General features: G+C 39.2%; 1 protein-coding gene across 1 annotated transcript in view; it reads left to right on the top strand.

The window, feature by feature from the left end:
• LOC104507503 (WD repeat-containing protein 70-like) overlaps positions 1–19,150 on the top strand; it is a gene marked incomplete at its 5' end in the record, with an annotated part of 37,590 nt that extends 18,440 nt beyond the window's left edge. The window contains 5 exons of the mRNA XM_010148813.1: positions 5,734–5,834; positions 7,294–7,373; positions 10,050–10,166; positions 10,547–10,709; positions 18,808–19,150. Coding sequence (XP_010147115.1) covers positions 5,734–5,834; positions 7,294–7,373; positions 10,050–10,166; positions 10,547–10,709; positions 18,808–18,892 — 546 coding nt within the window. The remainder of the gene's footprint in view (positions 1–5,733; positions 5,835–7,293; positions 7,374–10,049; positions 10,167–10,546; positions 10,710–18,807) is intronic.
• Between the last annotated feature and the right edge of the window lie 6,421 nt (positions 19,151–25,571).

Here is a 25,571-nt window from a genome sequence, read left to right as displayed (position 1 = left end):
CCACGTAACAGACAACCTTAAATTTTGGTAGATTCAAAAGATAATAGTGAGATTAAGTGACTGCTCAGGCTCTGGAATGCGGCAGAAAAATATTTTAGGCATAAGGATTAATGTTTATGTAAAGTCTATGCATACTCTAAAATATGTAGGAACTAGGAACACTTGCTGTATTTGCGCAGATTTTTTTCTGAATATACTTTATCTATGATTTCCATAGTGCATCCCCTCCAAAGATTCTCACAACCCCCATAATCTCTGCCAGTACCTCTTTCCAATGTGAAACCCTTCTGACCATACCTAGTACTCTTGCTAGACTTACTAACCTTTCCTTGCCTTCTTCCCTCCACCCTGTACTGACTCTCCCCCTGGGACTGCTTTTCCCATTCTGGATCCCCTCTGTCTGTGCTGTATAACTGAGTGTTTTTACCTGGAGTGGGGGCCACTGAACTGAATTTTGCCTCAGTGCTGCAGTCTTGAACCATCTTTATAAGCAAAGGAGAATTCCTTTAATCCTTGACATCAGTCTGTAGTTTTATGACCGTACCAGCTTCATGGCTTCATCTTAGGGGTAAATTTTCCATTCGTATGCCACAAATCATTTTAATCTTTTCTTGCTGGCCTTGTAAAATGCCCTCTCTGCATTGTTTACTCTTGCTGGGGTGTTACTCAAGTGCTCTGGACAGTTTCAGTTGAGGTAATTAGCTCTCGCTTGCTGAGAAATCTGCTTCAGTTATTCTTCACCTTGCCTGTTAACACAGGGGTATATTTCTGGGCCAGAATAAACGTCCCATTCTGTGTTACAGAAAACTATGTTTCAGGCTCCAGTTTCTCATTCAGAGGCACTGCTGTTTAATCCTGTCAAAGCACTGCTACATGCACTGTACCAGCAAAGCCACGTGTGTAGTTGCCTAGTGAGCTAACCCAGATGGAGTGTAACCTAACAAAAATTATTTGGTGTGGTTTGCTGTCTACCTGCAGTGACAGTTCTGCTTATGATACAAAAGGAAACACACAGGTGGGAGCAGACTGTTAGGGGTGAGAGTATTTATGAACCACCCCAGAACTGCACATGAGCTGGGACTGCACGTCTCAGAAGAAATGCAGGTGGAGTGGCACACGAGGGAAAAATGCTATCATCACCTTCCCCTGCCACCTTTCTACGTATTTGAGTTTTACGATTTAAGGTTACCCCATATTATTGAGTTTTTAAGTTATTGTAGGTGAAATCTTTCTAAATCTAGAATCTATCTTAAAAGAATTTAGAGTCTGAAGAGAGTGTAGTGCTTAGTTTAAAAATAAAGTAAGAATACATATATTGTTGGGGTAATTCCTTTTGTCTTTCTCAAGTAATAATGTGGTAACATTACTTGATTACTTTTTTTTTTTTTTTTAGAAAAAGATATGGCTAGTTTCAAGAACTATCAGTAATGTGTTATTTTAGTAGGCAGTCGTTGAAGAAGACAAACATTTTCGTTCAGATTGCAAAAATGATGTATTTAAAAGTGTAAAGGTATTTTTTTAATTGATTTTCAATTTGACTCAGTGTTACAAGACAACCTGTTACCTGAAAGTAATTATCAAGTCCTACTATCAATGACAACCACTGAATCTGTTCTAACATTATTAGTGTGACATTGAAGAAGGGAAATTTGGAGTGTTTATCTTTGTTAACTTTTTAAATATTTTTCCCTGCATGACTTTACAAAAATATTTTCACAATCTTTTCCCAGCATTTCCAATGTAGGCTACTGTGTTTGTATATTAAATAGACATTGCCAAAGGCTTTTCAGATTGATTTCATTTGAAGAACTTAATGCTTTTGCAACAGCAAAAGTACCAAACAGTTTTTAGATCGTCACTAGGAATTGTCTCTTGTAAGTGCTGCATTTTCAGATCTTACAGGCATGGAGCTGGCCACATCAGTTCCATGTATACAATAATTTTCAGGATTTTTATGGAAGGCTTCTAGGACTTCATGCTCCAAAGACACACTGTACAAAACATCCAGCCATTGCAGAAATCTTTTTCAAGTGTTGAAGATGTTTATGTGATTTTACATTCTGCATTTTATTGTTCTTTTTTTTTGTGTTTAATTTCAGAATCTACATAGGTTTATTTTGTTTCAGCTTTAAGTGCTATAACAAACAGCTTAAGTCTGTGTTGAGTGTTTGAATCTAGAATTAGTTCACTGTTGTTCATTAGTTCAATTAGTTCATTTCTTGGTCTGTTGTTCATATTTTTTGAGTCTTGAAGCTGCCATCCAGAGGATTTCCTTACAACCAGTACTAATGGTTAGTCAAATCTTTTGTGCTAGGTTTCCATAAAGCAATATTAGGCAGTTTAATCCCCTGCTATTTTACTTCTCATACAAAGCATGAAACCACCTTGATAAGTGGAGTGAGAGCTTGCACTTTGCGGTTAACTGATGAGGGTATCGCTTCCAGCCTGAGCTCCTGTCTCAGGAGCAATTAAAACTGAAGTACCACCTTGTTTGGGTTAGGTTCCACTGCAGGGCACCACCTTAAAAGGAAACAAGTTATTATTAAAAAATGGTTGTGGAATGGTAATTCCCCTTTCCATCTCAGGGAAACATGAAGTGTCAGCAAGAAGCCCATGGGTGGTATGTGCATCAGCAGGTTGAGGGAGGTCATTATTCCCCTCTGCACAGCCATGGTGAGACTCATCCATAGCGCTGGGTCAAGTTCTGAGCTCCCAGTAGAAGAGAGGGATGAATGTATTAGAGTGAGTCCAGTGAAGGACTGGAAAGGTGCGTAAAGGCTTGGAGTATCTGGCACAAAAGGAAAGGCGGAGAGAGCAGGATGGCTCAACCTGGAGGAGGCTCATGGGGAGTCCTCCACATAAATGCTTAAAAGAGAGGACAGGAGGGTGAAGCAGATAAAGTAAAGCTCAGTGGTGCCCAGTGACAGGACAAGAGGCAATTGGCACAAAATTAATTATAGGAAATTCCATTTAAACATAAGAAAACAGCTTGGGGTTTGGATTTTTTTGTTGTTGTTGTTATTGGTTTTGCTTTGTTTGCTTGTTGTTGCCTGGAGAGCTAGGAAGTAGGACCTTCTCTGAGCTGGAATTTGATGTTTAGCATTTTCAGTGTTAAAGATGTCTACCTGGGTTATTCTAAATGTAAACAGTAGCAAAGTTAGAGGCATCAAAGCATAAATGCTCTTTAAGAGTTAATTATTTATGTATGTTAAACATTCTCCTTCCCCTTTCACTCCCAATGTTGAAACCTAGTCTACACTGATCCCTTTATATATTTGTTTAGAATTTTTACTTCTCAAGTTTATATGGTTGGGAAAAATCATTAGGATTTAGTTCAAAAATGTCAGTCTTTTTAAAGTATTGCCCATTTCTAAAATAATCTAAAAATCTGCATAAGTAGGTTTCATTATCTCTTATAAGTACGTTTATATGCCAGTGAGTTAATAAAATTACTTGCATATTCATAGCTTGTGTTTAGTGTTTAACAGATTGTATTCTGGAGACTTTTACTGTTTCAGAAGATTTATAGGGCTGCCTTTAATGGCAGTTTCTTTTGCCTGCTCTGGAGCACGTGCCATGGTGTTTTTAAGTGTGCTGTGCATGTTTGACAAGTTAGGAACTTAGCAATTCCCATCAGTGCTGAGCCACACTGTATCAGGCTTTGTTTTTGTTGGCTGGTATCCAGTACCATGCTATAAAGTACATTTACTTGACAGCAGAAAGTGGAGAACCGCATTAACTACAAAGTTTAAAAAGGCTGGCAAAACACATGCAATAAATATTAATAAAAGAAAAGGCCACCCACCTTTGAACCTTCAGTACTTGTTATTTGCTGTGTGTGTTTTAGGGTTACTGTAGCATTTCAAGCATTAGGTAACAATAGGTAAGAATCTCTTATTAGCAACTTATTAGCAACCCTGTGTGCTGGGTTCAGCCAGTAAGGGGTTAAATCTCTTTACTGTGGCTGCTAGAAAGCTGTGTTCCTGGACGCAGGAACCCTGTATTGGTTATTCTGGTCGCTGTCGCAGGGGCCATGGACATAATGCATTATCAGAATTCTGCTTTGTACTTCAGAGTTACCTGTAAAAAGATTGTTGTTCTTTAGTTGTCTCGTAATAAATAAGCCAAACTTATTTGTACCTGTAAATAAATGGGAATGTATAATGTACGTATATCTGTGTAGAAAGGGTATGTTTTACAGAGGAACCTTGTAAAGAATGGTCAGTTGATTCATGTAAACTCATCTCACTCGATTTTTCTTTTTAAACAAGAACATATAGCAGAAAAACAGCTCAGAAGAGAGTCATCAGTCATCTTGTAGTAAAATGAAGGGCTTGAGTCAAGAGGGCTGAATGGGCTTCAGAATTTTTTCAGTATTTTTTTGTTAAATGCCTCATAACATCAAATAAAAAAAATTAGGGTGGATCTTGACCAAACCAGAAATGATGTGGAACATGAAATGGGAAGTGATTCAGGAGTCACCAGAGCTGACACATAACCATTGTCTTCCAGATGAGGTGGTTCTCATCTCCCAAGTTATAGGGCTATATTACACCCCTAATTATATTTTAGTTTTGTTGAGTTTTTCTTGTTTAAGACAGTAGTGATTCCCATTTTGTGAAATTTCATGTGCTGTGTGATATTAAAAAAATAAAAAACAACAACAAACAAACAAGAAAAAGTGTATATATATACTTTAATGATAGAGGGATGATAGTGGTTGAATATTGAGTTATTAATTTGCTTTGAAAAGAGACTATTCCTGATTTTTGAGAAAGGAGAGTAAGCTTGGGGGAAAAAGGGGCTAGAAAAATCAGCATTGTTGAGTGAAGTACTAGCAGGGTGATGCATCCTGCTAGCTCTGGATACATTTATTACACAGGTAACAAACACTGTTAAGACCTGTTTTCAGTCTTGGACAGTATCCTTTAAAGACTTGCTATGTCTCAGAAATTGATATCTTTTTTCCCCATCAGTCAGATGCCCATGCAGATTTTGTGCTTGGGCTAAGATGTGTTGTCCTTCGTGGCAGATTGTGCACACTACTTTGGCTCTCGAGTCAGAAGCTTGAGTCTTGCAGAGTGTCTGTGCTGGCCTACTGAGTCAGGCTGAATACAGTAGTCACATGGAGAAACACGCTGTGTGTACAAGAGAACAATACTCTTAATGTCTGTAAATGAGTTTCTGTGATGACCAAAAGGGTGACAGAGCTGTGAGACACTGGCTTCAAATACCAAGTTCTGCTGGGTTTTGTGAGGAAGAAAGAACCCAGAGTGAAAATCAGTTACTCTTCCATTCCGACAGTCAGCGAGTGGAAGTCCAGCACTGTGTGAGAAGGGAGAAACAGATAAAGAAATAGGGTAGAAGAATTAAGAATGCAGAATTCATGAAGGCCAGCATTGCTATATCTGAAGCACTTTATTGTTCTCTTTCAAATCCCCCTTTAGCTTTACATTTCCATTATGCTCATGAAAATGCTGGAGCCGTTAGCCTGTAGAAACCATTCATTATCAAACTGCTACCAATTTGCACTTCCTTCTCTGCCTACATCCATGTGTTGTCACTCCTTTTACGTTGTATTCTGCTTCGGAGAGGAACTTCCATTCATTCATTTATGTGCTTAAGCTTGTTACTGCTACAGTGTGACTTCGCTCCTCTGTTTGACAATATGAATATTAATTCTAAGATCTAGATGAATGACCTATTAACTATCAATCTGTTGCTTTATTTCAGAGTGTTGTGCGTTGCCTTTGGCATCCCAAGCTGAACCAGATCATGGTTGGTACAGGAAATGGTTTGGCCAAAGTGTACTATGATCCTGTCAAAAGCCAGAGGTACGTAATCATGATTAATGATTAAGAAAATTGTTTTTTTTTTCCTCAAATTTAGCCTGATTCTGTGGTTCTGTGATTCTGCTAAGAAATGAGAAAAACTGGCTTAGTAACATTTGTTTTGCAGAGTTGTACTTATTTAGTAACACTAGAAAGAAAGAAAAAAAAAAAACCCACAGCAGTTTGTTTCTGAAAAGCAGCACATTTTCCTCTGGGCTTTTCATGGTGCAGTATGACTTCCAGTTTTTACATGGTTGAAATCTGCAGTAAGAATAACCAGCCTTTCATCTGATCTCATGGAAGTTGCTAATTTGGTGCTATTGAAAGGGTTTTTATTCTACGTAGTCATATTTTTGATTACACAGACACACACACCCCCAAAGTAAAAATCTTGTTTAGAAACATTAGCTTAAACTTCAATGTCTGTGAATTAATACTGGAAGACCCAGTTTGAGAGGGGGCAAAGCAAGGAAAATTCCCATCTTTCTGCTAGTCTTCTCCCCCACACCACCTATCACATGTGGATTTTGCCTGTAGATCTAAATGAGAGGTGGTAGTGATTCATCAGAGGTGACATGTCAGCCAGGAATGAAAAGAGGAGGACTTAACTGGTCTATAAATACTTCTTTTCCAATTAATTTGCTTTCACAGTCTGGATTGGGTGGAGAACTGGGGCATACTTCCTTCCCATCAGCCGGGGGGAAATGTATGCTTCATCTGTACTGGGTGGTATGAATGGATATTCTTCCCCTATATGCACTCATCCGTTTCACTGGCATCCAAAAACATGCTGTGTTACAATTCACAGTTTCTGGATGCTTACTGTGACCTGGACACTTGAATGTGAAGATAACTCTGGTTTACAAGATTATCAGAAGATTATAAGTGGTTTTTTTTTCTAGTCTTCGTCAATTTAGAGAACAAGGGAGTTGTTCATCATTGTTTGGACCCCTCTCTAGAGGTTCAGCCTGCATCTGTAGGCACAGAGCACGAGAGCCCTAGCTCAGTTTTGTGCCCAGGTTGTCTCCTGGTACTCATCGTAAGGAGAGAAGTACCCATTTAAATCAGCCTTGCTGCAGCCAGGCTTATGCAGGCTTTGCTGCTGCAGTGTCACAGACACCTCTGGTTAGATAACTGCCACCTCTGCTGCTTAAGAAGAACACGAGGAGCAAATCATTGCCCATGTTTGGAGAGGAGCACTTTCGGTGTACATGCTACAAGTACTGTGGACAAATGAAGTGTGAAATGAATCTTTCACCCTTATTTCCACATGTCATATTAACTGCTCTGTAACAGAAACACTAATCTCTCTGCCCTCCTTCACATGCGCACGGACAGGCCAAGTTACACGCACCCGTGAATATTGAAAGTGCTGTATAATTTTCTTGAAACTATGTCGTGAACAAAAAATGGTTTCTCTTTGATATGAACAAACAGACTGAACTGCTCTGTTTTCTCCTAGGGGAGCAAAATTGTGCGTGGTCAAAACAAAACGAAAAGAGAGACAAGCAGAGACTCTTACGCAGGATTACATTATAACACGTAAGGAATTTAAGCATGTCTTTATAGCAGCATCTTTAGCACTTTCTCTAGTTATTTGCAAGTCATTGAGCTTTATATTTTCCCCTCTAAAAAGTTGCAGTCTTTCATTTAATATTGATCACTGGTGTGAGATGCTAGTGCCTCATAATATTTTTTTTGAGGCCTTGCACAACCAGAAAGGTATATATTGTCTATGGTGCATGAAGGTGTTAATAATGTTTGGTTTCTGGGTTCTGATGCTCCTGAAAGCTGGAAAGAACAACTGCCTTAAAAACAAACAAACACCTGCAAAATTTTGCAACTTTCTTAAATCTTCAGTTTTGCATAACTAAATTTGTAAGTGAAGATGTGTTTGGGAAGTGTTTTGCCACTTGGGAACATTAATGGTACCAGTGGCAAAGTTAGAGACATTAGAGAGGTGTTTCTTGAATGAATACTAAGTGATTTTTCAAATTCACAAGTTGCCCAGAGTTATATAGGATTTAAAATAGCTTAAATATCTCTCTAGCCTCAGGGTTATTACTTGTATAAGACCTTATGTTCATATTAAGGCTCACTGATACATAAGGAATAGTTACCATTGTTACTACTGAATGTTTGCTGATCTGCCTTTTTGCAAGGGCAGATTTTAGAAGGTGACCGAGTGATTGATTGATGACCCTCCCCGTTAGCATCGCCCTATGTAGTGTTTCCTCGTGTGAAATGAGAACAGTCACACAGTTGTACTGTCTTGCTTCTCTTCATCCTCTTCTAGTTCCATGGTGTTCGGATTCAGCTCTGTTTTCTGGTAGTCTTAGTCTTAGAAACAACTAAAATCATTTCTGTAGAACAAAGTAGTTCTTTGGCAGCATAATAAACACAATGATTAGAATGAGAAAGTCTGGGCAGCCTTAGTAACTGGGTCTGTATCAGGGCACTTTGGCTACGTACCATCTCAGGTACTTTCCAGCACAGCGCTCTCCCACTTACCTCACTGCTGCAGATGCCCAGCTCTGGTTTTTGGGAGGCAGTGGGTTAAGAAGCAGCTGGCAAAGATCTCACCTCCTTTGGGTGCTCTTCTCAATCTATCCTTACTGCAGCCTTGACTCTGTCAGCACATGGTCTGTTACCTCGGTACTTTGTGTGTGCTGTCGTTAGTGTCTGTACTGTAAAGGGCTTTTGTGATACTTAAAAAACTTTCTGCTTAAATTCCAATGGAACTTGTGTGTCAGTTAACTGTTTCTTCCACATGATTTTGAAACTAAATAAGGATAATTCTCTATTTGATAATATAATGGAATTATAAGGAATTTCTTTGCAAATTTTTAAGCTTGCATGTTTTGGAAGCTTTTCGGAGATGAGTTGTCCATCTGAGCTTGAGGGCAGAACTGGAAAGAACAGAAGAAAGATTTCAGAAGTCCTTTTGCAAAGTGAACCAACTCCTTTTTCTTTCTCCTTATCCTCTCTTCTTTTTTCCACCACCCCACCCCCCCCCCCCCCCCCAGCTTCTAGCTGCTTTTTAATCTTGGGATTGCCAGTAATGTGTGTTTAAAATGCAGGAACGTTGTTTTGAGGGATTAGGTGTTACTTTTAAAACATAGTAATAGAAGTTTGGGTTTCCCTTAGTCAACCCTGACTCCACAAATGGCGGAAGTTTGGATCTGTGCATTCGTCACCTTAGATGCTCTATGCAAAGCATTTAATACTTCATGAAATCTGCAAAAATGAGACCTAACATTTATTTTTCAAAGGTCTACTACTGTGTCACCTGTCTGTGACTTCACTCAGTCTAATAAATAGAGCAAGCTTCCAGAAATAAGCTAAAAAAATATCCAACTGAGAGGTCCCTGGATGCTGCCTTCCATTTTTTATTCAATATAGAGCTAATGTCCCTAAATTTAAGGTTTGGTTGGTTAGTTTTTGTCTTTTTTGGGTCTTCTGACCCCAACACAATTTTCCACATTTTGGGAAATGGCAGCAATCCTGAATGTGAGAGCTAAATGTGACCACAAGAAAGCCATCTTCCTTAACACAGTGTTTCTCTGTTGCTGACAAATTTATCTCCTGTCTGAGTGGACTAAAACCACTGTGATTGAAGTGACTGTAGCAGGTTTATGAGGAAATAACATTTTTAAATCCTGATAATTAAGTCAGATTGTCTCAGTTACAGATATTCTTCCGACCTTGATTAATCTCATAATTTAAGAAAAAGCATGGTTGTGACTTTGTATGCAGACACATTACATTTTGGGTCATTAAGGGGATTCCGCCCCTCTCTGTTCACACCCAGGAATGCACCTAGGGTTTTGTCATGCTCTTAAGAGTATTAGAAGACTGTAAAAGTATGAGAAGTTCAGAAAAGAGCAACTGATTGATCACAATGCTAATGTTGAGAACTGAATGACAGAGGAATAGATTAAATATACATAAACTGTGCAGACTGTTTGAGATTAAAGGCTTCTGCCTGAAGGATCCCTGGAACAATCTGGCTGCTTTAATCTTCAAAACATCCAGCAGAAAAAAGCCCTCTAAAACATACCTCAGTAAACCACTGCTTGGATACAGAAGAACTGGGAGGCTGCTCCAGCCACTTTTTCCATTGCAAGGCAGAATCTCAGTCTTTGTTTTTGTAATTGAAACCTTAAAAAGAAAATGGAATTTCTAACCTTTCTTTTTCTCCAAACTGTGACTCTTCAGCACATGCACTTCCGATGTTCCGTGAACCACGGCAGCGAAGCACCAGGAAACAGCTGGAGAAGGATAGGCTGGACCCCATGAAGTCTCACAAACCTGAACCTCCAGTAGCAGGACCAGGTAATCTAGTCACAGTCATTTCAGGCTGCTGTATGCCAAAGAGCCTGTCATGCTTGAATTCTACCCTTGTTAGGGTTTGCAGTCAGACTTTTGGGTGTCAGCTCTACTGTATATACATGGGCAGTGTCCAGCACTGTGAGATGTTGTCTTGGATTGGAGTGCTTGCCTGGGATAAATTAATAATCGCAGTGATTTAATTCTAAGTGTTTTATTGATGTATAATTTAGTGAACACTGCTTTTAATTAGACCCTTCCTGTAGTACTAAGTAACTTCTTTCTGTCAATCACTGTTACAGACACAATACAATATTTCTCTGGGGTTTTTTTCTTCAACTTTTTTCTCTAAAATACGCTTTCTTACTTTTTTTTTTTTACTCCAGGTCGCGGTGGGCGTGTTGGAACTCACGGAGGCACCTTGTCGTCATACATAGTCAAGAATATTGCACTGGATAAGACGGATGATAGCAACCCTCGAGAGGCTATTTTACGTCACGCCAAGGAAGCGGCAGAGAATCCATACTGGGTTGCTCCAGCATATGCTAAGTAAGGAAACAATTAAAAATAAAAGTAATACTTCTAGAGGCCAGTGGGAGTTTGGTAAAAATAGAAGACACACATTTTTGATGGTATAATTTGTCTTTTCTGGATTGCTGCCACGAATATGTAAACGAAGAATATGTCATACTCTTTTGTGGAGATAGCAGTTTCCAGGAAGTTAAATTGTTGAAATTTGACATTTCCATTTTTAGAGTGTACCTATCAGTGCTAGAAAATTATTTTAAAACTTTATAAGTTGATTAGAATTCAGAATCTTCTCCAGATCAGTGTCTGAAATTGCAGTAGAACTTTTAATAAGGTACTGTCCCGTTGACAAGACATTTTCCAATGCCCTGTAGTTCTGACTTATTCTTTGGTTAAGCCGTCAGAATATATACTTGGTGTTATGACAGCATATTTTAGATGATTTCTTGAATGTCGTAAGTGTTTGTTTTGAATTTTTCCTACATAAGGACCTGAGTACCTGCTTGAATTATCTTGGGATTAAAGGTATAGAAATACTAAAAATCACACTGATGCCCCTACCAAAAATTCAGTGTAAAGAAATTTGTTCAGTTGCTGTTACACGACCCAGAGCCTCATCAATATTATGATAGTAAAATCTTGGTAATCCTATAGATGGGTAGATAGTCTACCTAGTATAAGTAGTAATTCCAAAATGCTTAAGGAAAAGGTTTAGAAGAAATGAATTAGTAGCGCAGGCAAAGCCAATAACAAACTATTTTTTCTTGTTTGCAGCCATGTCTTATCTCCTAGGCTGTACATTCGTTAGTACCTTCCTGACTCTACTTTCTTTATTAGTGTTTAGCTCTTCAGTGAAACAATTGCTACGTCTTTCCAGAAACTGAAACTATATTAAGAGTCATAGCTGCTTCTGGTGGTGATACTCGTTTTCCGTTTTGACCCACATGTGCACAAAGATAACTAAATAGCTGTTTCAAAGCAGCTTGAGACCCAGCATGGCTTTAACTAGGTAGTTAATAAGAATGCCAAACTAGTAATTAGGAGGTACAGCATTTGATGTTGCACATCAAGTCAGTGCATTATACAGTATCACCCTTGGTACCAAAGAAGAAATGTTTGAAAGTCTGATTCTGTAACATGTATTGTAATGAGTATGCTAAATATTGATTTTTTTAATTAAGAGTTCATGTTTGCTAGAGATTAAATTTACTTTGAAAGTTTAGGCATCTGGTTTTATTTGAGATAGGCAACTGCCCTTTCTTGAAAGTAAATATGATCACACATTCCGTCAGGTAGATAGATACCTCAGTATATTTTTAGCTCAGTAACTTCATTGATTATATATTAAGTTTCATCCCTGACACCTGCAACGTAGTAGACATGAAAGTTTTAAAACATAGCTGTATTAACAGAAGGCTTACTGTGTCAGATGGGCAGATCTCATTACAGTTTCTTGTTAAAGATGTAGCTGCAGGGGAAGAAGAGAGCTGGCTGAGAAGTGGGGAGGATGCAACTCCAGACTGCTATTAACTTACACACCAGACGGTGATATATGTATGTGGGGGAATTGGACTGCAGACAGAAGCATGCTGCCTTGATGGTTTTGTCAGCTGATAAATCTCATGCCAATGAAACTGCTGTTATCCTTGCTTTAAAAGCTTGACTTTAAGATATATTCTATGCAAAGAGCATTTTAATAATAATGATGATATTATTATTATACTACAAGCTAAGACAGTGAAATGCAAAAAAAAATTTTATAGTTGTCTGATGTTCTTCATTTTCAGAAATGGAGATCTGTATTAACAGCTGCAGGTTTCATTAGCTGCTTGCCTGCACACTCAGATAATATAGAGCTGTGTTTAATTATATCCTGTATCTGAATTTGCAGGGCATGTATGTTTGCCCTGTATATAATGATTCTTATGGAGACGTGCATAATAAAATATGCAAAGTGCAAGGAATTGATATAAATTACCACATAATACTGGATTGTAAGAGTGTCCCCAGTGTCCCTGCTAAAATTAGGAGCTCGTAATAGTGAGCACTGTACAAACCTAGGGAAACTGTCTGCTTTTTCCTATAGCGTAAGGTATTCTATAGGGTTAGGAAGGGTGATACTCATATTTAAAATTGCATACTGTCTCGAGACCTAAAAAAAAATACATGCAGTGCATTTTTTTATAAGTAGTGTTTATTCTTTTTACTATGCTCTCAGTTTTTCCACATTTCTTCTAGTAAATTTTCACTTAAATATGGTATAAAACTATCCACTTGATATATCTCATTTGACAAGGCTTTTGGTTTGCCTTGTCTAATGGATGGTTATTCACTTACAATTTTTCATTTTCCTTCTTAAGACAATGTCTAAGGAAACCATAGTTACTTAATTTTCTTCAGTGACAATTATTAAATAGTTTTAGACTGAGAAGACTAAGATAGGCTATTTTTCTAAGCGATCAGAGTTTTCATAACTGATTGTGATGACTGGCTCAGAGTTCATTTGGTCTTGATTCATACTGATTAGGTAATTCTAAATCAGATAACTGATTTAATGCTTTTTAAATTGTATTTTAATTTCAATAATTCTTATAAGAAATACCTGCAACATGACTTTTGCTGATAGTTTATACACAGTATTTAAAAATATTTCATTTCTGTTGGAGTTAAAGGTGCCTAATTTATTTTTGGAGACAGGTAGATTATTTATCACTTGAAATTTTTTTAAGCTTGTTATCATTACCCTGACCTTTCTGTTTCTCCTATAATTTGAGCCAGAAAAGGAGGGGGAAGTACGTAAGATGCAACAGGATGGGTGAAAAAAACAGATGCTGCTGAAAAGGGTATTGGGGGATGGTAAAAAGTACATGCTGAATCAGGAGATGACATGTCACAGAAACCCAGTGTGAATAAAGTGTCAAAAAAGATGCAATCAACACAGCAGAAAAGTCATAATGGATGAGGATAAAGAAAAGATCTTGAGATTTTTCAGGAAAAAGCTTGTTAGAGACCTTGGCAGGAGCCATTTCAGTGGAGTGAAAGTAGAAGAAAGACAGATTGAATATTTCAAGTAAAGAACTACAGGAAAGGAACTTGAGGCATCAGTTGTAAATGTTTGAAAATTACATTCTTTGTGAGCTGTTTGTTTTAACACAGCTGTACAGAGATACTATAATGACTTCAGATGTCCCTCTGAAGGATCAGCATTGTAGCTGAGAGCCTAATCAAGCCCAGATGTAGCTCTCTTCTCCAACATAGGGAAGGTGAGGGTGAAATTTCCCTCCCCACCACTACAGACCCAGGTTCTTAGGAAATACCTTCTGGTTCAGTGATGTTGTCTGTTTTGCTGCCTTTGTCATTGCTGCTTGTCACAGGCAAAAGGGAATGACTCGAAGCAAGAGCTTGTAGCTGAGCTGTGTTCACCGAAGTTTTTCTCAATGGCACTACCAGTGTGCGAGGTGTTATTCCTGTAGCAGCTCAAGTGTCTTTAGTTGAAGAAGCAGGGCTGAACACAGTGTTTTGTAACTGTGATTTTGTTGGCACATGTCAGTATATTTAAACTCAATCTTTTTTTTTCGGAATTGGTAATTTTGAGAGGGAAGCCCCTGAGTTTCAGAGAGGAGCCAGACTGGTTGTTGAAATAAGGAATACAAAGGGGCCTGATGTTGAAAGCCTTCACTTTTCAGTCTGGAAATAGCCTTTATGACATTATTCTGTTTTCCAAGCATTCTTGAAAGTCATCTTTTTTCTTTGTGTCTTTGCAAAGAAAATGATTTCAGAAGTTTGTGACATGAGTCACTGCTGTGATATGCAGTTGTCATCTGCAGCAGGCTTAGCTTTAGCAGTGTTTTTAGCTGCTAGTCTATGAACCTCAGATGTCAGTAAGCTACTTTCATTGGGTCCTTGAAAGGTAACTGAAGAAAACCAACTCATAATCAAAGGGATTATGGTGATTTTAAAGCAGTCTGCATGGCCCGTTTTTTAAGGGTCTGCATGTCTGAATGTGTTGAAAACCACTGAAATAGAGAAACATACAATGTGAATAAATCATGTTCGTTTGTTTTCCTGCTTTTGTTTGCTGCCTGTTAGTGAAACCCACAACAGGAGTGCATTTGTCAGTGTATGAGACACTGGTTTCAGGTGAGAGTCATGTGGAAACACAGGATCATAGAATAATTTAGTTAGGAAGGGGGATCTCTGGGGGTCATCTAGTCCAACGTCCTGCTTAAAGCATGTTCACTTAGATCAGGTTGCTCAGGGACTTGCCCAGCCAAGTTTGGTTATCTTCCAGGATGGAGATTCCACAACACCTCTCTGGTCAGCCTGTACCAGCAGGCAGGTTGGCAGGCATTGTATGCCCTTGCTAAATCCATGGTGGCTGTTCCTATCACCACCTTGTCTTTCATGTGCCTGGAGATACCTTCCACTGGGACTTGTTCCATAGCCCTCTCAAGGACTGAGCTTAGGTCGGCCATTCTGTAGTTCCCCAAAACCTCCTTTTGCCCTTCATGAAGATGATAATGGGTAATGGGTATAAATTGAAATCAGGGAGGTTTAGATTAGATGTCAGGAAGAAATTCTTCACAGAGAGGGTAGTGAGGCACTGGAGCAGGTTGCCCAGAGAAGGTGTGGATGCCCCATCCCTGGATGTCTTCAAGGCCAGGCTGGATGTGGCTTTGAGCAACCTGGTCTAGTGGAAGGTGTCCCTGCCCATGGCAGGGGGTTGGAACTAGATGATCTTTAAGGTCCCTTCCAACCCTAACCATTCTATGATTCTATGATGTTTGCCTTTTCTAGTCATTGAGAATCTCACCCAATCACCATGACCTCTCAAAGGTGATAGAGTGCTCTTGCAATGACATTAGCCAGCTCCCGCGGTACCTTTGGATCCATCCCACCTGATCTCATGGATTTGTGTATGTCCAATGAGCTACATACTCTCTGTTTCTGTCTTTCTCTTCTATTGGTAACATCTCACCCCCTCCCAAAGACTCTGCTGGTAGTGTAGTGGTCCTTGGAGCTGTGAGGACAGACCTTCTCAACGAAAAGGAGCCAAAAAAAAAAACCACTGAGTATCTTGACATTTTCTAAATCCTGTATAAGTGGGTTGCCTGCCCCTTTGAGCACGTTTTCCTTAGCATTCCTTTGGCTTGTCGGTGTAGATGTAGAAACCTTTCACATTTCTTTCCAGTTTCAACTCCAGCTGAGCTTTGGCTTTCCTAACATGGTTCCTCCGTGCTCACGTAATGCCTCTTGGCAAAGGCTGTCCATTCTTCCTCTGCCTGTGTTCTTCCTTTTGGAGGTCTGGTGTTTATCTGAGTCAGGAGATCCCTGCGCATGCATGCTAGGCTTCTTCCGGTCTTCACTTTCTGTAGACAGGGTGTAATGTGTTTAGAGGAGGTTGTCATCAAAGATCAACCAGCTCCCCTTTGGCCTCCATGGCAGTGTCCTATGGGATCTGCCAAGCACATCCCTAACAAACTGAAATCAACCCTCAAAGTCAAGGCTAAATAAAATTGAGAAAGTTGGTGGGGAAAAAGAGCACTGCTTTCCACATGTATTATTTAGCCCTGAGAAATTAAAATGTTTTGAAGTAGTAAACCTGTTTTGATAATGTTTGTATAAATATTAATCATGCAGCAAACTCCTACGACACTAGCAATCTCTAGTGCAGTTACTGAGCAGAACAATTTGTGTTTAAAGTAAAAGATGACTGCTGATAATGTTATAACAAAACCAGAGTTTTCTATGCGTACGTCTTTAAAATGGTCAGGTGTATGAATCACCCTGGGTGCCCTGGTTACCACTGTGTAGCTTGTGGAGGTGGAACAGTTTTCGTTTCAGCTGAGCTGAAGCTACAGCCACGTCATGCTAATTTTACAAAGCAAGATAGCAAGCACACTTGATTTCCTCAGTATGTTTTTATTTAGCTGGTTACTGCTATTTCTATGCGTACGTCTTTAAAATGGTCAGGTGTATGAATCACCCTGGGTGCCCTGGTTACCACTGTGTAGCTTGTGGAGGTGGAACAGTTTTCGTTTCAGCTGAGCTGAAGCTACAGCCACGTCATGCTAATTTTACAAAGCAAGATAGCAAGCACACTTGATTTCCTCAGTATGTTTTTATTTAGCTGGTTACTGCTAGATTATGCTATCTTAATTCCTCCTACACCCAGTTTTACTGGACTCAGCAGCATACTTAACAGTAGTGGAAGTTTATAACTTTTCACTATGCCACTCTTGTCCTGGAAAATACGTGGGTTCTGATGCTTGTTTTACAGACTAAGTCACTCTTCCTGGTTGGAAGTTTCTAACTAAAATTGTGACAGTTGCAGGTTTGTGGTCAGAAAAGATCAGTTTACACTTTATTAAATTGTGCTTTTCTAACAAGCATCTCCATACTGACTTGACATCCACCTGTGTTGCATTTAGATAACTTTTGCCTGTCGGGATGCAAGGGAGGTACACTCTTAAAGTGGGCTAAATAAACTTCCATCAGTATGTTTTGAAAAAAGGAGATTCCACATCTAGAGCAGCTAACAAAATCCAGTATTTCAGCCAATGAAGCCTGCATCCCTGGTCTGTTTTAGATTCCAAGTTGGTTGTTTTGCTTGGGTTTTGTGTTGTGTGGTGGTTTGTTGTTTGTTTGGTTTTTTTTTGTTTTGTTTTTTTGTTTTTTTGTTAATCCTCATTCAGTGATTGGTTACGTAGAGTTTATGTAATAATTTTCTACTGGCATTTTTAAATCGGATTTTTAAAGAAAATTTTAGTTCTGCTTTCAGTGAAGGGCAGAATGATTTACCTGACTTCCAGTAGTGTCAATCCTCACCTTGGTACAAGGTCTGCTTAGGTGTAATGGGACATACAGCCTGCACCCCAGGACCAGGGTCCTGCGGCAGGTCCATCTCTGGTGTACTCCTTACCTCCATGGCAAGTTTGGAGGATGGAGGAGGAGGTAGGCCAATAGAAAGATCCTGTATGTAAGTGAAGTTGTCTTCGGCTAGTTCGGGTGACTTAAATCTATTTTGCACCACATATTTGCAAGCAGAGAATCCTGCAGGTTAGTAGCTGATGGCTTGCTATTACTCTTCGAAGTCAGTGGCAACATTGACTTATGCCTGTTGTGTTAAGTAAGGCAGACACAATTTTGTTAAGGTTTAGGCATTTTGTAGAGTCTGCCCAATAACTCTTGTTATAATAATAGTGCTTCACAACCTTAGACTGCTGTAAAAACATTAGTTAATACATTAATGAGCTGATGACTGCTTGGCGGTGTTTTGTACTTGGTTTGGTCTGTTTTAAGGACTACAAGTTGAGCACAGCCAGCATAGGAATCTAGTAGTTTCAGCTCTGCAGTGATTGTGCTAGGAATTAGGTTGGAAAAGGGGACCATGCAGCGATTAAAGTGTAAAACAGGGGAACTGAATATCCAAACAGTTTATTGAAATGCTACTTGATACTGTGTTCGTTTAAAAAGTAATCAATAATTATTTTTATAAAGTTTAAGTGTTATTTAAAATACAAGTAAACAGTGGAGGAATAGATACCATCAAACTTGACTGTAGAATACACCGTGTTCCCCCATGAAGATCATTATTTTTCTTACATTACGGTAGTGCTGGATCAAGTCTCTGGAGGATAAGCTAGTTTTTTCATGCACAGGCTAAGCCAGAAACCTGGCTTAGCTGTTCTGTTTTCATTTACTGACTGCTGTCATACTACAGTGTATCAAAACGGACGTTTCTTTTTTTAAAGTCATGCTATGAGGACATCTGTGGCTCTATTTTTCTAGCATTGTATTACATTGATATGTTCCTCTCTTCTAACTTAATTCTATTCATGGAATACACAGATGATGATTGCAAGCTGATGAGGAAATAATACTTGCAAAAGATGTGTTTGGTTTTGCTATGCTTGTTGTTTGCCTAAGAACTGCAAGTTTCTTCAGTTCTAAGAAGGTTCATTAATAGGTTTATGTTGAAAATGAAAAATGAGCAAATCCAGGATGCTCTTTTTTTCAGTATAGAAAGGATGTAATTTGTGTCTAGTGCATGTCCAATATAGTTTCTGATAATGAATTGTGTTCTGACCATTGTTTTCATCTTTTTAATGTTTTCTAGAACACAGCCAAAAACAGTTTTTGCAGAAGTGGAACCAGAAGAAGATGAAACAGACAAGCCAGAGTGGAAAAAACGAAAAATTTGAAAAATGTTGTTTAAAGAATAATTTTAGAGGATTTGAAAGAAAGCACAGCATTTATTTCTTTATTTTGGGCAGTGAATCAAAATTTGAAAGCAAAAATTACTTCAGTTCATAAAACTTGCTGCAGTGTGTAAAGCATTTGTTATTGAACACTAGATTGTAATCCCACATCTTCATTTGTAATAAGAAATGAATTATATTGTGCAAAGAAGTTCGCTCCATGTCAGTTATTTAGCTTTGTGATTTAAGTGAAAAATATTTTTCTTTTTCATAGAGTCACAGAATGGTTTGGGTTGGAAGGGCCCTTAAAGACCATCTAGTTCCAACCCCCCTGCCATGGGCAGGGACACCTTCCACTAGGTCAGGCTGCTCAAATCCTCGTCCAGCCTGGCCTTGAAGATGGCCAGTTGGGGACAAGGATGTCCCCCATTTAGGGACAGTATCGAAGGCTTTGCACAAGTCCAGGTAGATGACATCGGTTGCCCGTCCTCTATCCACCAAGGTCATGACCCCATTGTAGAAGGTCACCATATTCTTCAGGCACGATCTGCCCTTGGTGAAGCCATGTTGGCTGTCACCAATCTCCTCTTTGTTTTCCATGTACCTTAGTATAGTTTCTGGGAGGATCTGCACCATGATCCTGCCAGGCACAGAGGTGAGACTGACTGGCCTGGAGCTCCTTGGATCCTCTTTTTTCCCCTTCTTAAAGATGGGGGTTTTGTTTCCCCTTTTCCAGTCAGCTGGAACTTCACCAAACCACCACAGCTTCTTGAATACAATTTCTTCATAAATAGCACTCTAGTGAATTCCTTGTATTGATGAATGTTTCTTTAATTACTGTCCATTTTACAAATGCTGTGTCATGACAGTGTTCAATGATTTAAAGTATATAAATAAAATAATACAGTTTCTGAGGCTTCTTTTTTATTTTTTTATAGTTAAGATCTAACAAGTTACCCCCATTGTTACAAGTATAACAAACTTCACACTTTATTTAGATTAATTAACGTGATCAGTTTAGTTCATTTGTGCTTTCATACAAGTTTCACCTTAGTTCATGCTTCTGTGAATTTTAGGAAACATATTTTCTAGCATCTGTCCTTATTTGAATGATGGTCCTTTTAAGTATGCGTAGTATCTCACAGTATTATTTTATACAGCTTTTATTTTTCAACAATGTGAAGTGGGAATGGACAATCTCATAGTTTTGGTTGAATAAAAATAACATGTTTATTGCCTAGTTGATGCAGAATTTTGTTCAGGCTTCCGATCCCTGTTACTTGGTATTGGTAAGTGTTAGGGTAGAACAGATACGTGTATTTATTAGCAGGTCTTTGTAACTATTGCCAGGTGTATGCCTGAGTTATGTATATCCTGCCTCACACTCTCTGAAGACTGGTACTGTCATTCATAAAGTGGTTTCTTAAATATTGGAAGCTTTCATTGTTTAACACAGAATTGCAGCTCAGTGTATGAAGTGAAGGATGGGTTTAAAACTACTGCCCTTTAGAGAAGGAGAAAGGAACCAGTTAGTTTTAGGCATTTATATTGTGATTATGATAATATGCAATATGCTAAGTATTTGTATCATAATAATATACAATATAGCAAGCACTCTGCATTTCCACAAAGAGTGGAGTGTAACAGACATCATAAACAATCAAGCTTTTTAAATTATGCATAGGTTCTGAAGGCATATTTTAAGGCTATATTTAGCAAAGCACTTCATCACCTTCCTGACCTGAAGCACGTGGTCCTGATAGTCAGCAGAGCTTAGATTTTTTTTTTTTTTAAAGCATTGTTCTGCATCAGTACTTCACTGTATATCTTTATCCAAGCTTATCTGCCTTTTCCAACAATCATTTTTATACTTTAAGGGAAAGTAAGCCTGCATTCAAAAGGTAAGATGAGCATTGGAATAACACTCCCATGACAAAATATTTCCACTGCTTTCACTCAGTGTAGTCTTTTGCTAAGACTGGAAGCTCACTAAATAATCCACAACTTGCATTTGTCCCTTCTTGTAAAAATATTTTAGTACGTGCTTGTGTGGAAAAGCAAATCAATGCCTAATTTCCAGTTGCAGGTGTAGTATGTAGAATGAAGGACTTGATACCTAGGTGGAGAGTAAATGGAGAGAAAAAGAAGTACCAGATGAAGGGTAGCGGTTGTTAACAAGACCTGCTGACGACCTCCCTATGCAATGCCCCCTCAGCCAATAAACATTAAATGGTGGTGTTTCATTTATGGCTATTTTGTCTTTTTCTTTCATACTTCATTTTCTAGTGCATTATTTGTATTTTTGAATACATTTCTATAAAATGTTGAATAATATTTTTAGAGGTGTTAGGCCCTTTAAAATAATGAATAATATTTTTAAAGGTCCTTGGTTTTAGGCTGAATACTAGCAGTTTCTCGTTCCTATTGTTACTTGTTCGCTGAGGCAGTGTGGTTTAGGGAGCAGAGCTGCAGGGAGAAAAAACACTGCAGCTGTTCTCGGAGCTTCAAGTGGAGCTTCTTTTATGTTATTTATTCATATCAGCTAGATCTCATATCCTTATTCTTAGAAGAACAAGTTCAAAAAGTGAACCCTGTGAAAGTTCTGTTAGAATTTCACATTTGTTACTTACACTGATTAATTGTCTTGAAGACTGTTAGAGCAGCCTAGAATTCAAAGCAGTGCCTGTGCAGATACGTATTAAAAATATATTTTAAGCTAACTTAAACTGTACTTACACTTTAACTCTTGGCTTGGTTTGTTTGCCATAGTCCTTAGGTTGAATTTTCAGGCATGTTCCCCAACAAGGCAAATCTTAACGCAGTTTTAAATCTTGAACAGCTCCATGGTAAGAGTTAATCCAGTCAGGAAGGAGATGTGAACAGTCTGTTTGACCATACTTGGGATAGCAAACTCTGACTCAACCCTTTGCATTGTTCAGGGGAAAATCTTAAAAATATTAACATGATTAAATATTTGGTATGAAAGATGGGACTTTGTATGCTAACTGGGATAATAGAAACTATACTTGTATTAAATTTTTATGAACCTTTTCTTCTAAACTTCATGAAGGACCTAGGTTTTAGTAATTGCCAAATTGTAATTGTGGTCCTCTGTGTCTCCGTATTTAGTGTTAATGTGGCCAGAGTCCAGATGGGCTTTTTTTTCCAGATTTATGAAACACAGTGGGCTTTCTTTTGGTTTGCTTGCTTCCTTGGAAGACTTGCTAACAGAGGAGCCACAGCCATCACTAGCATTTTGGCAAGTAGAATGGCTTTCGTGGTGCTTTCTCCACCTGGATTTTTCTCTCCATGTTCTGTGCAGCTCCTGGATGTTTCTTTATAGCAGTTGATGCTCTTTTGTCCTCTGCATTAATAACTAGTTAGGACCAGCTGTTGGGTACTATGTGCCTGTCCGTAGGGCCAAGGCTTTTCCTGCCAGATCATAGGAGCCCACCAGCTAGTGGTCAGCAGTTTCCTGCTCCTTGTTTGTGTTGCTGCTGTTGGTATAGAGGGCTTATTTTGACTCTGTAGTCCTTTGTTGTGTCCTATCCTCCTTATTCCTTTGTCCTGTCTTATTTTCCAAATTTTCTGCAACACGTGCAAAGATTGCTAAGGCTGGCTGACGCCTGGCACTTTTCCCCCTGTCTGTTTGCAGCTACTTTATGATTGAGTTCCTCTCTGGTGTACTTCCTATGACCTGTAATTTACTGAAGATGATGCTTTTGCCTCTGTTTTTTGTGATTATAGGAAGAACTGTGAATTTGTGCCCAGCAGCCTCCGGTCAGTGGCTCCTCGCTTATAATTGCGCGCCTCGTTTGATGTTCTTTGTCACAGCTGCCTTGGTTGGGCTGTAGAAAAATATGTGTTTTGGGAAGAGAAACCATGAATCCTTATCCTATCAGTTCAATCTCTGCTGTACCCCGAGGAGTGTTTTGCAACGAGTGGCGCTGCTGAGCAGAAGTGCCCTCCTCTTGCTTAGATCTTTATCCATTAGTTTCTTTGACCTCTGATGCCTTTGGAGTTGTCCAGCATGAGACATTCGTAGCTCACATCCTCCTTCAGTACTGAATAATTTGATTTTTTGATGTGGCTTCTTAGCCACAACAGCATTGCAAAATCCCTCTTCTGTTTCCGTGTCATGTTAAATGCCTGCATGTCCTCCTAGCCTGCCTCTTGTTAGTGGGAACTTACTGAAAACCCTGCGGTTACCCTCATTAAAAATCATCAGACTTGTTCTGACATCTTACCACGGGTGGGCTGGGATTTTGGGCTAGTCCCCTGTTGTTGATCCTTGAGCTCTTCTCATCTGTTGCACTGTTTTCATGCATGTCAGTGGAGAGTTGGCTAGCAGACGTGTCCTTCTGCTTGCCTGGCGTTGAAGCATAGACTCATCTTATTACATCAGTTTTTAAATCTGCTAGGATTTTTGGCTAATCCCATTTAAACACAGTTTTGTATACAATATGCAGTTCATCCATCCTCTGGGACTCCGGCATCTAATTGCTTCATGCAGTCTGGATTGCTCTGAAACACGAGATAGTTCTCTTTCTGTAGCACATCATCCTGGTTGAAACTCGCTTTGGTTGTCACAGCTTCCCACCCTACATGCAAAGATCCTGGAGCATGCTGACAGTCTCCCACTTTGGCAGCAGTGTCTTAGATCAGCTTGTTGGAATCTCCATAATCTATGTGTTGCTTGAGTGTCTTGGCAGTAGTTTGTGATTTTTCTTCTAATGGCTGATGATCAGACATTATGTTCATCTTGTACTCTGAGAAATGACTCAAAAGAAGGCTGATTCAGAAAGCATGTCCAATAAGTCCCTCTTCTGGTTTGGTGTGGTTTTTTTACCTTAGGTATCATGGAGGGTTGTTGTATGTCAGCACTAGTACTTGTGATTTTTCTTACTCTTTCAAAGAAATACTCCTTCAGGCTCTGGCCTTTTTACTTGCTGTGTCATGAAATATTAAATGCATCAGATGAATACCTGCAGTAGGTAAGCTGCACTAGATGGGTCCTTGAGAAGTTACGTCGGCCATCCTCGACTGAAGATACAGCTACACCTACAGCTACAGTCCTGAAGCTACAGACTGAAGCTACAGTTCTGGCAGGTTTATTGGATCAGCTCTTGAAACGCTCCCATGGTAGCTACTGCACGATCTCCCTAAACAATCTGTTACAATGCTTCATTTTTCATAGCAGAAGAAATTTTGTCATAGTCTCTAAGATAAACATTCTTGCAACAATTTAAGACCACTATTTCCTATCCTGTTCCCAGCAGCCATGGAAGTCCATTTAGGAAGTTCCCCTTTGCAGCAGCTTTTTTATTACATTTGAATTTATAATCTTTTCCTGTCTCCTCTTATTCTTTCAGTTTTCTTTTATGGTTTATGTTTTCTGGCGTATCATCATTTACTTGTTCTGATTGTCTGCATTTCTTGAAGTCTACTGCCCATGATGTGGTCAGTATTTCAGATGAAGCTACTTTTTTAGCACTACCAAGTAAATAGGAAAAAAATGTTTGCATGTCTCATTACAGCCACTTTTTCTCTAGTTTGGCATTATAGATTTGTGTTCAGATCCTAATCCCTTCAGACTCCAGAACACCCACTGTAAAGCTGCTGCCCAGTCAATTCACTGTCTAGTGGCTATGTATTATTCTTAAGTATTGGATTTTATCCTTTGTGCTGAATTTCATTTTCTCAAAATGTATCGCCATTTTGTTCAGATCGTTTTGAATTTTCTCTTGGCCCCGAAGTGCCTGCAGCTTTTTACAGCTTCCAGTTGTCAGCAGATGTAAAAATGCATTCTTTGTTCATTCGGCTATGCCACTATTGAAGTTGGTGGTTAGTGGCAAATCCATAAGGTTTTCCATATATATGGGAGGGAAATGTTTCATACAGTGTTAATTTTCCTCAGGGTTCGTAAGAGCCTACTTTAATAAACTCAGAAATTTTTGGAAAAATAGTTGGCTTTCCTGGAAATTTCTGTATTCCCTTCATGTCCTTTGGTTTCAAGAATTTTTTAATGGCTCTTTTTAGGAATCCTGACATGAACAGTGTTAGATGTGTGGGAGACCTCAAGACCTCCTTGAGTTCAGCATTTCAATACTCCACATTCTGAACATACTTCCAGCCTGTCCCAGTTAGGTGTTTTTTGGACCTGAACTCTCACTTTTAATTCTCCTTCTGCAATACAAGTTGTCATTTGCTGTAATCCCGTGTGATCTGTGAGCTAGCAGTAGGGCTAGACACACACCTCCAGCTGGTCCGGCCTACCCTGGGGTTGAACTGCTGCCTTCACGCCTCCCAGGAGCGTCGATACTGCCGTATCTGTGGTCGCCGTGATTGTGTTGCCCACACGTTGACTTCCCAAAGCTCCAAGCATGATGGAATCAGCAGTTAATGTTTCTTGTTCCACAGATTTCCTGTTCACCATCTGTTCTTCCAGTGGCTTCAGGAACAATTTACTGAAAATCGTCATCTTCAGGCATTTTTCTAGCCCATTACTAAAGCTTGTCAAGATCACAGGGACAGCGTCGCAACTGATTTCAGAACATGGAGTACGTGACAGTGTGCAGGTTTCCGTACTGCTCAGGTGCTGAGGAACTGGGAGCTTGTTGGAGATCTTCCCTGGAAGATGTCTTCAGGCACTGTCTGTACATGGAATCACAGAATGGTTTGG

This window comes from Eurypyga helias, unplaced genomic scaffold (assembly GCF_000690775.1).
Source record: "Eurypyga helias isolate BGI_N326 unplaced genomic scaffold, ASM69077v1 scaffold3243, whole genome shotgun sequence".
Taxonomy (NCBI): Eukaryota; Metazoa; Chordata; class Aves; order Eurypygiformes; family Eurypygidae; genus Eurypyga; species Eurypyga helias.
Note: the sequence above shows the minus strand (reverse complement) of the source record. Positions and strands in the feature narration are given on the sequence as shown.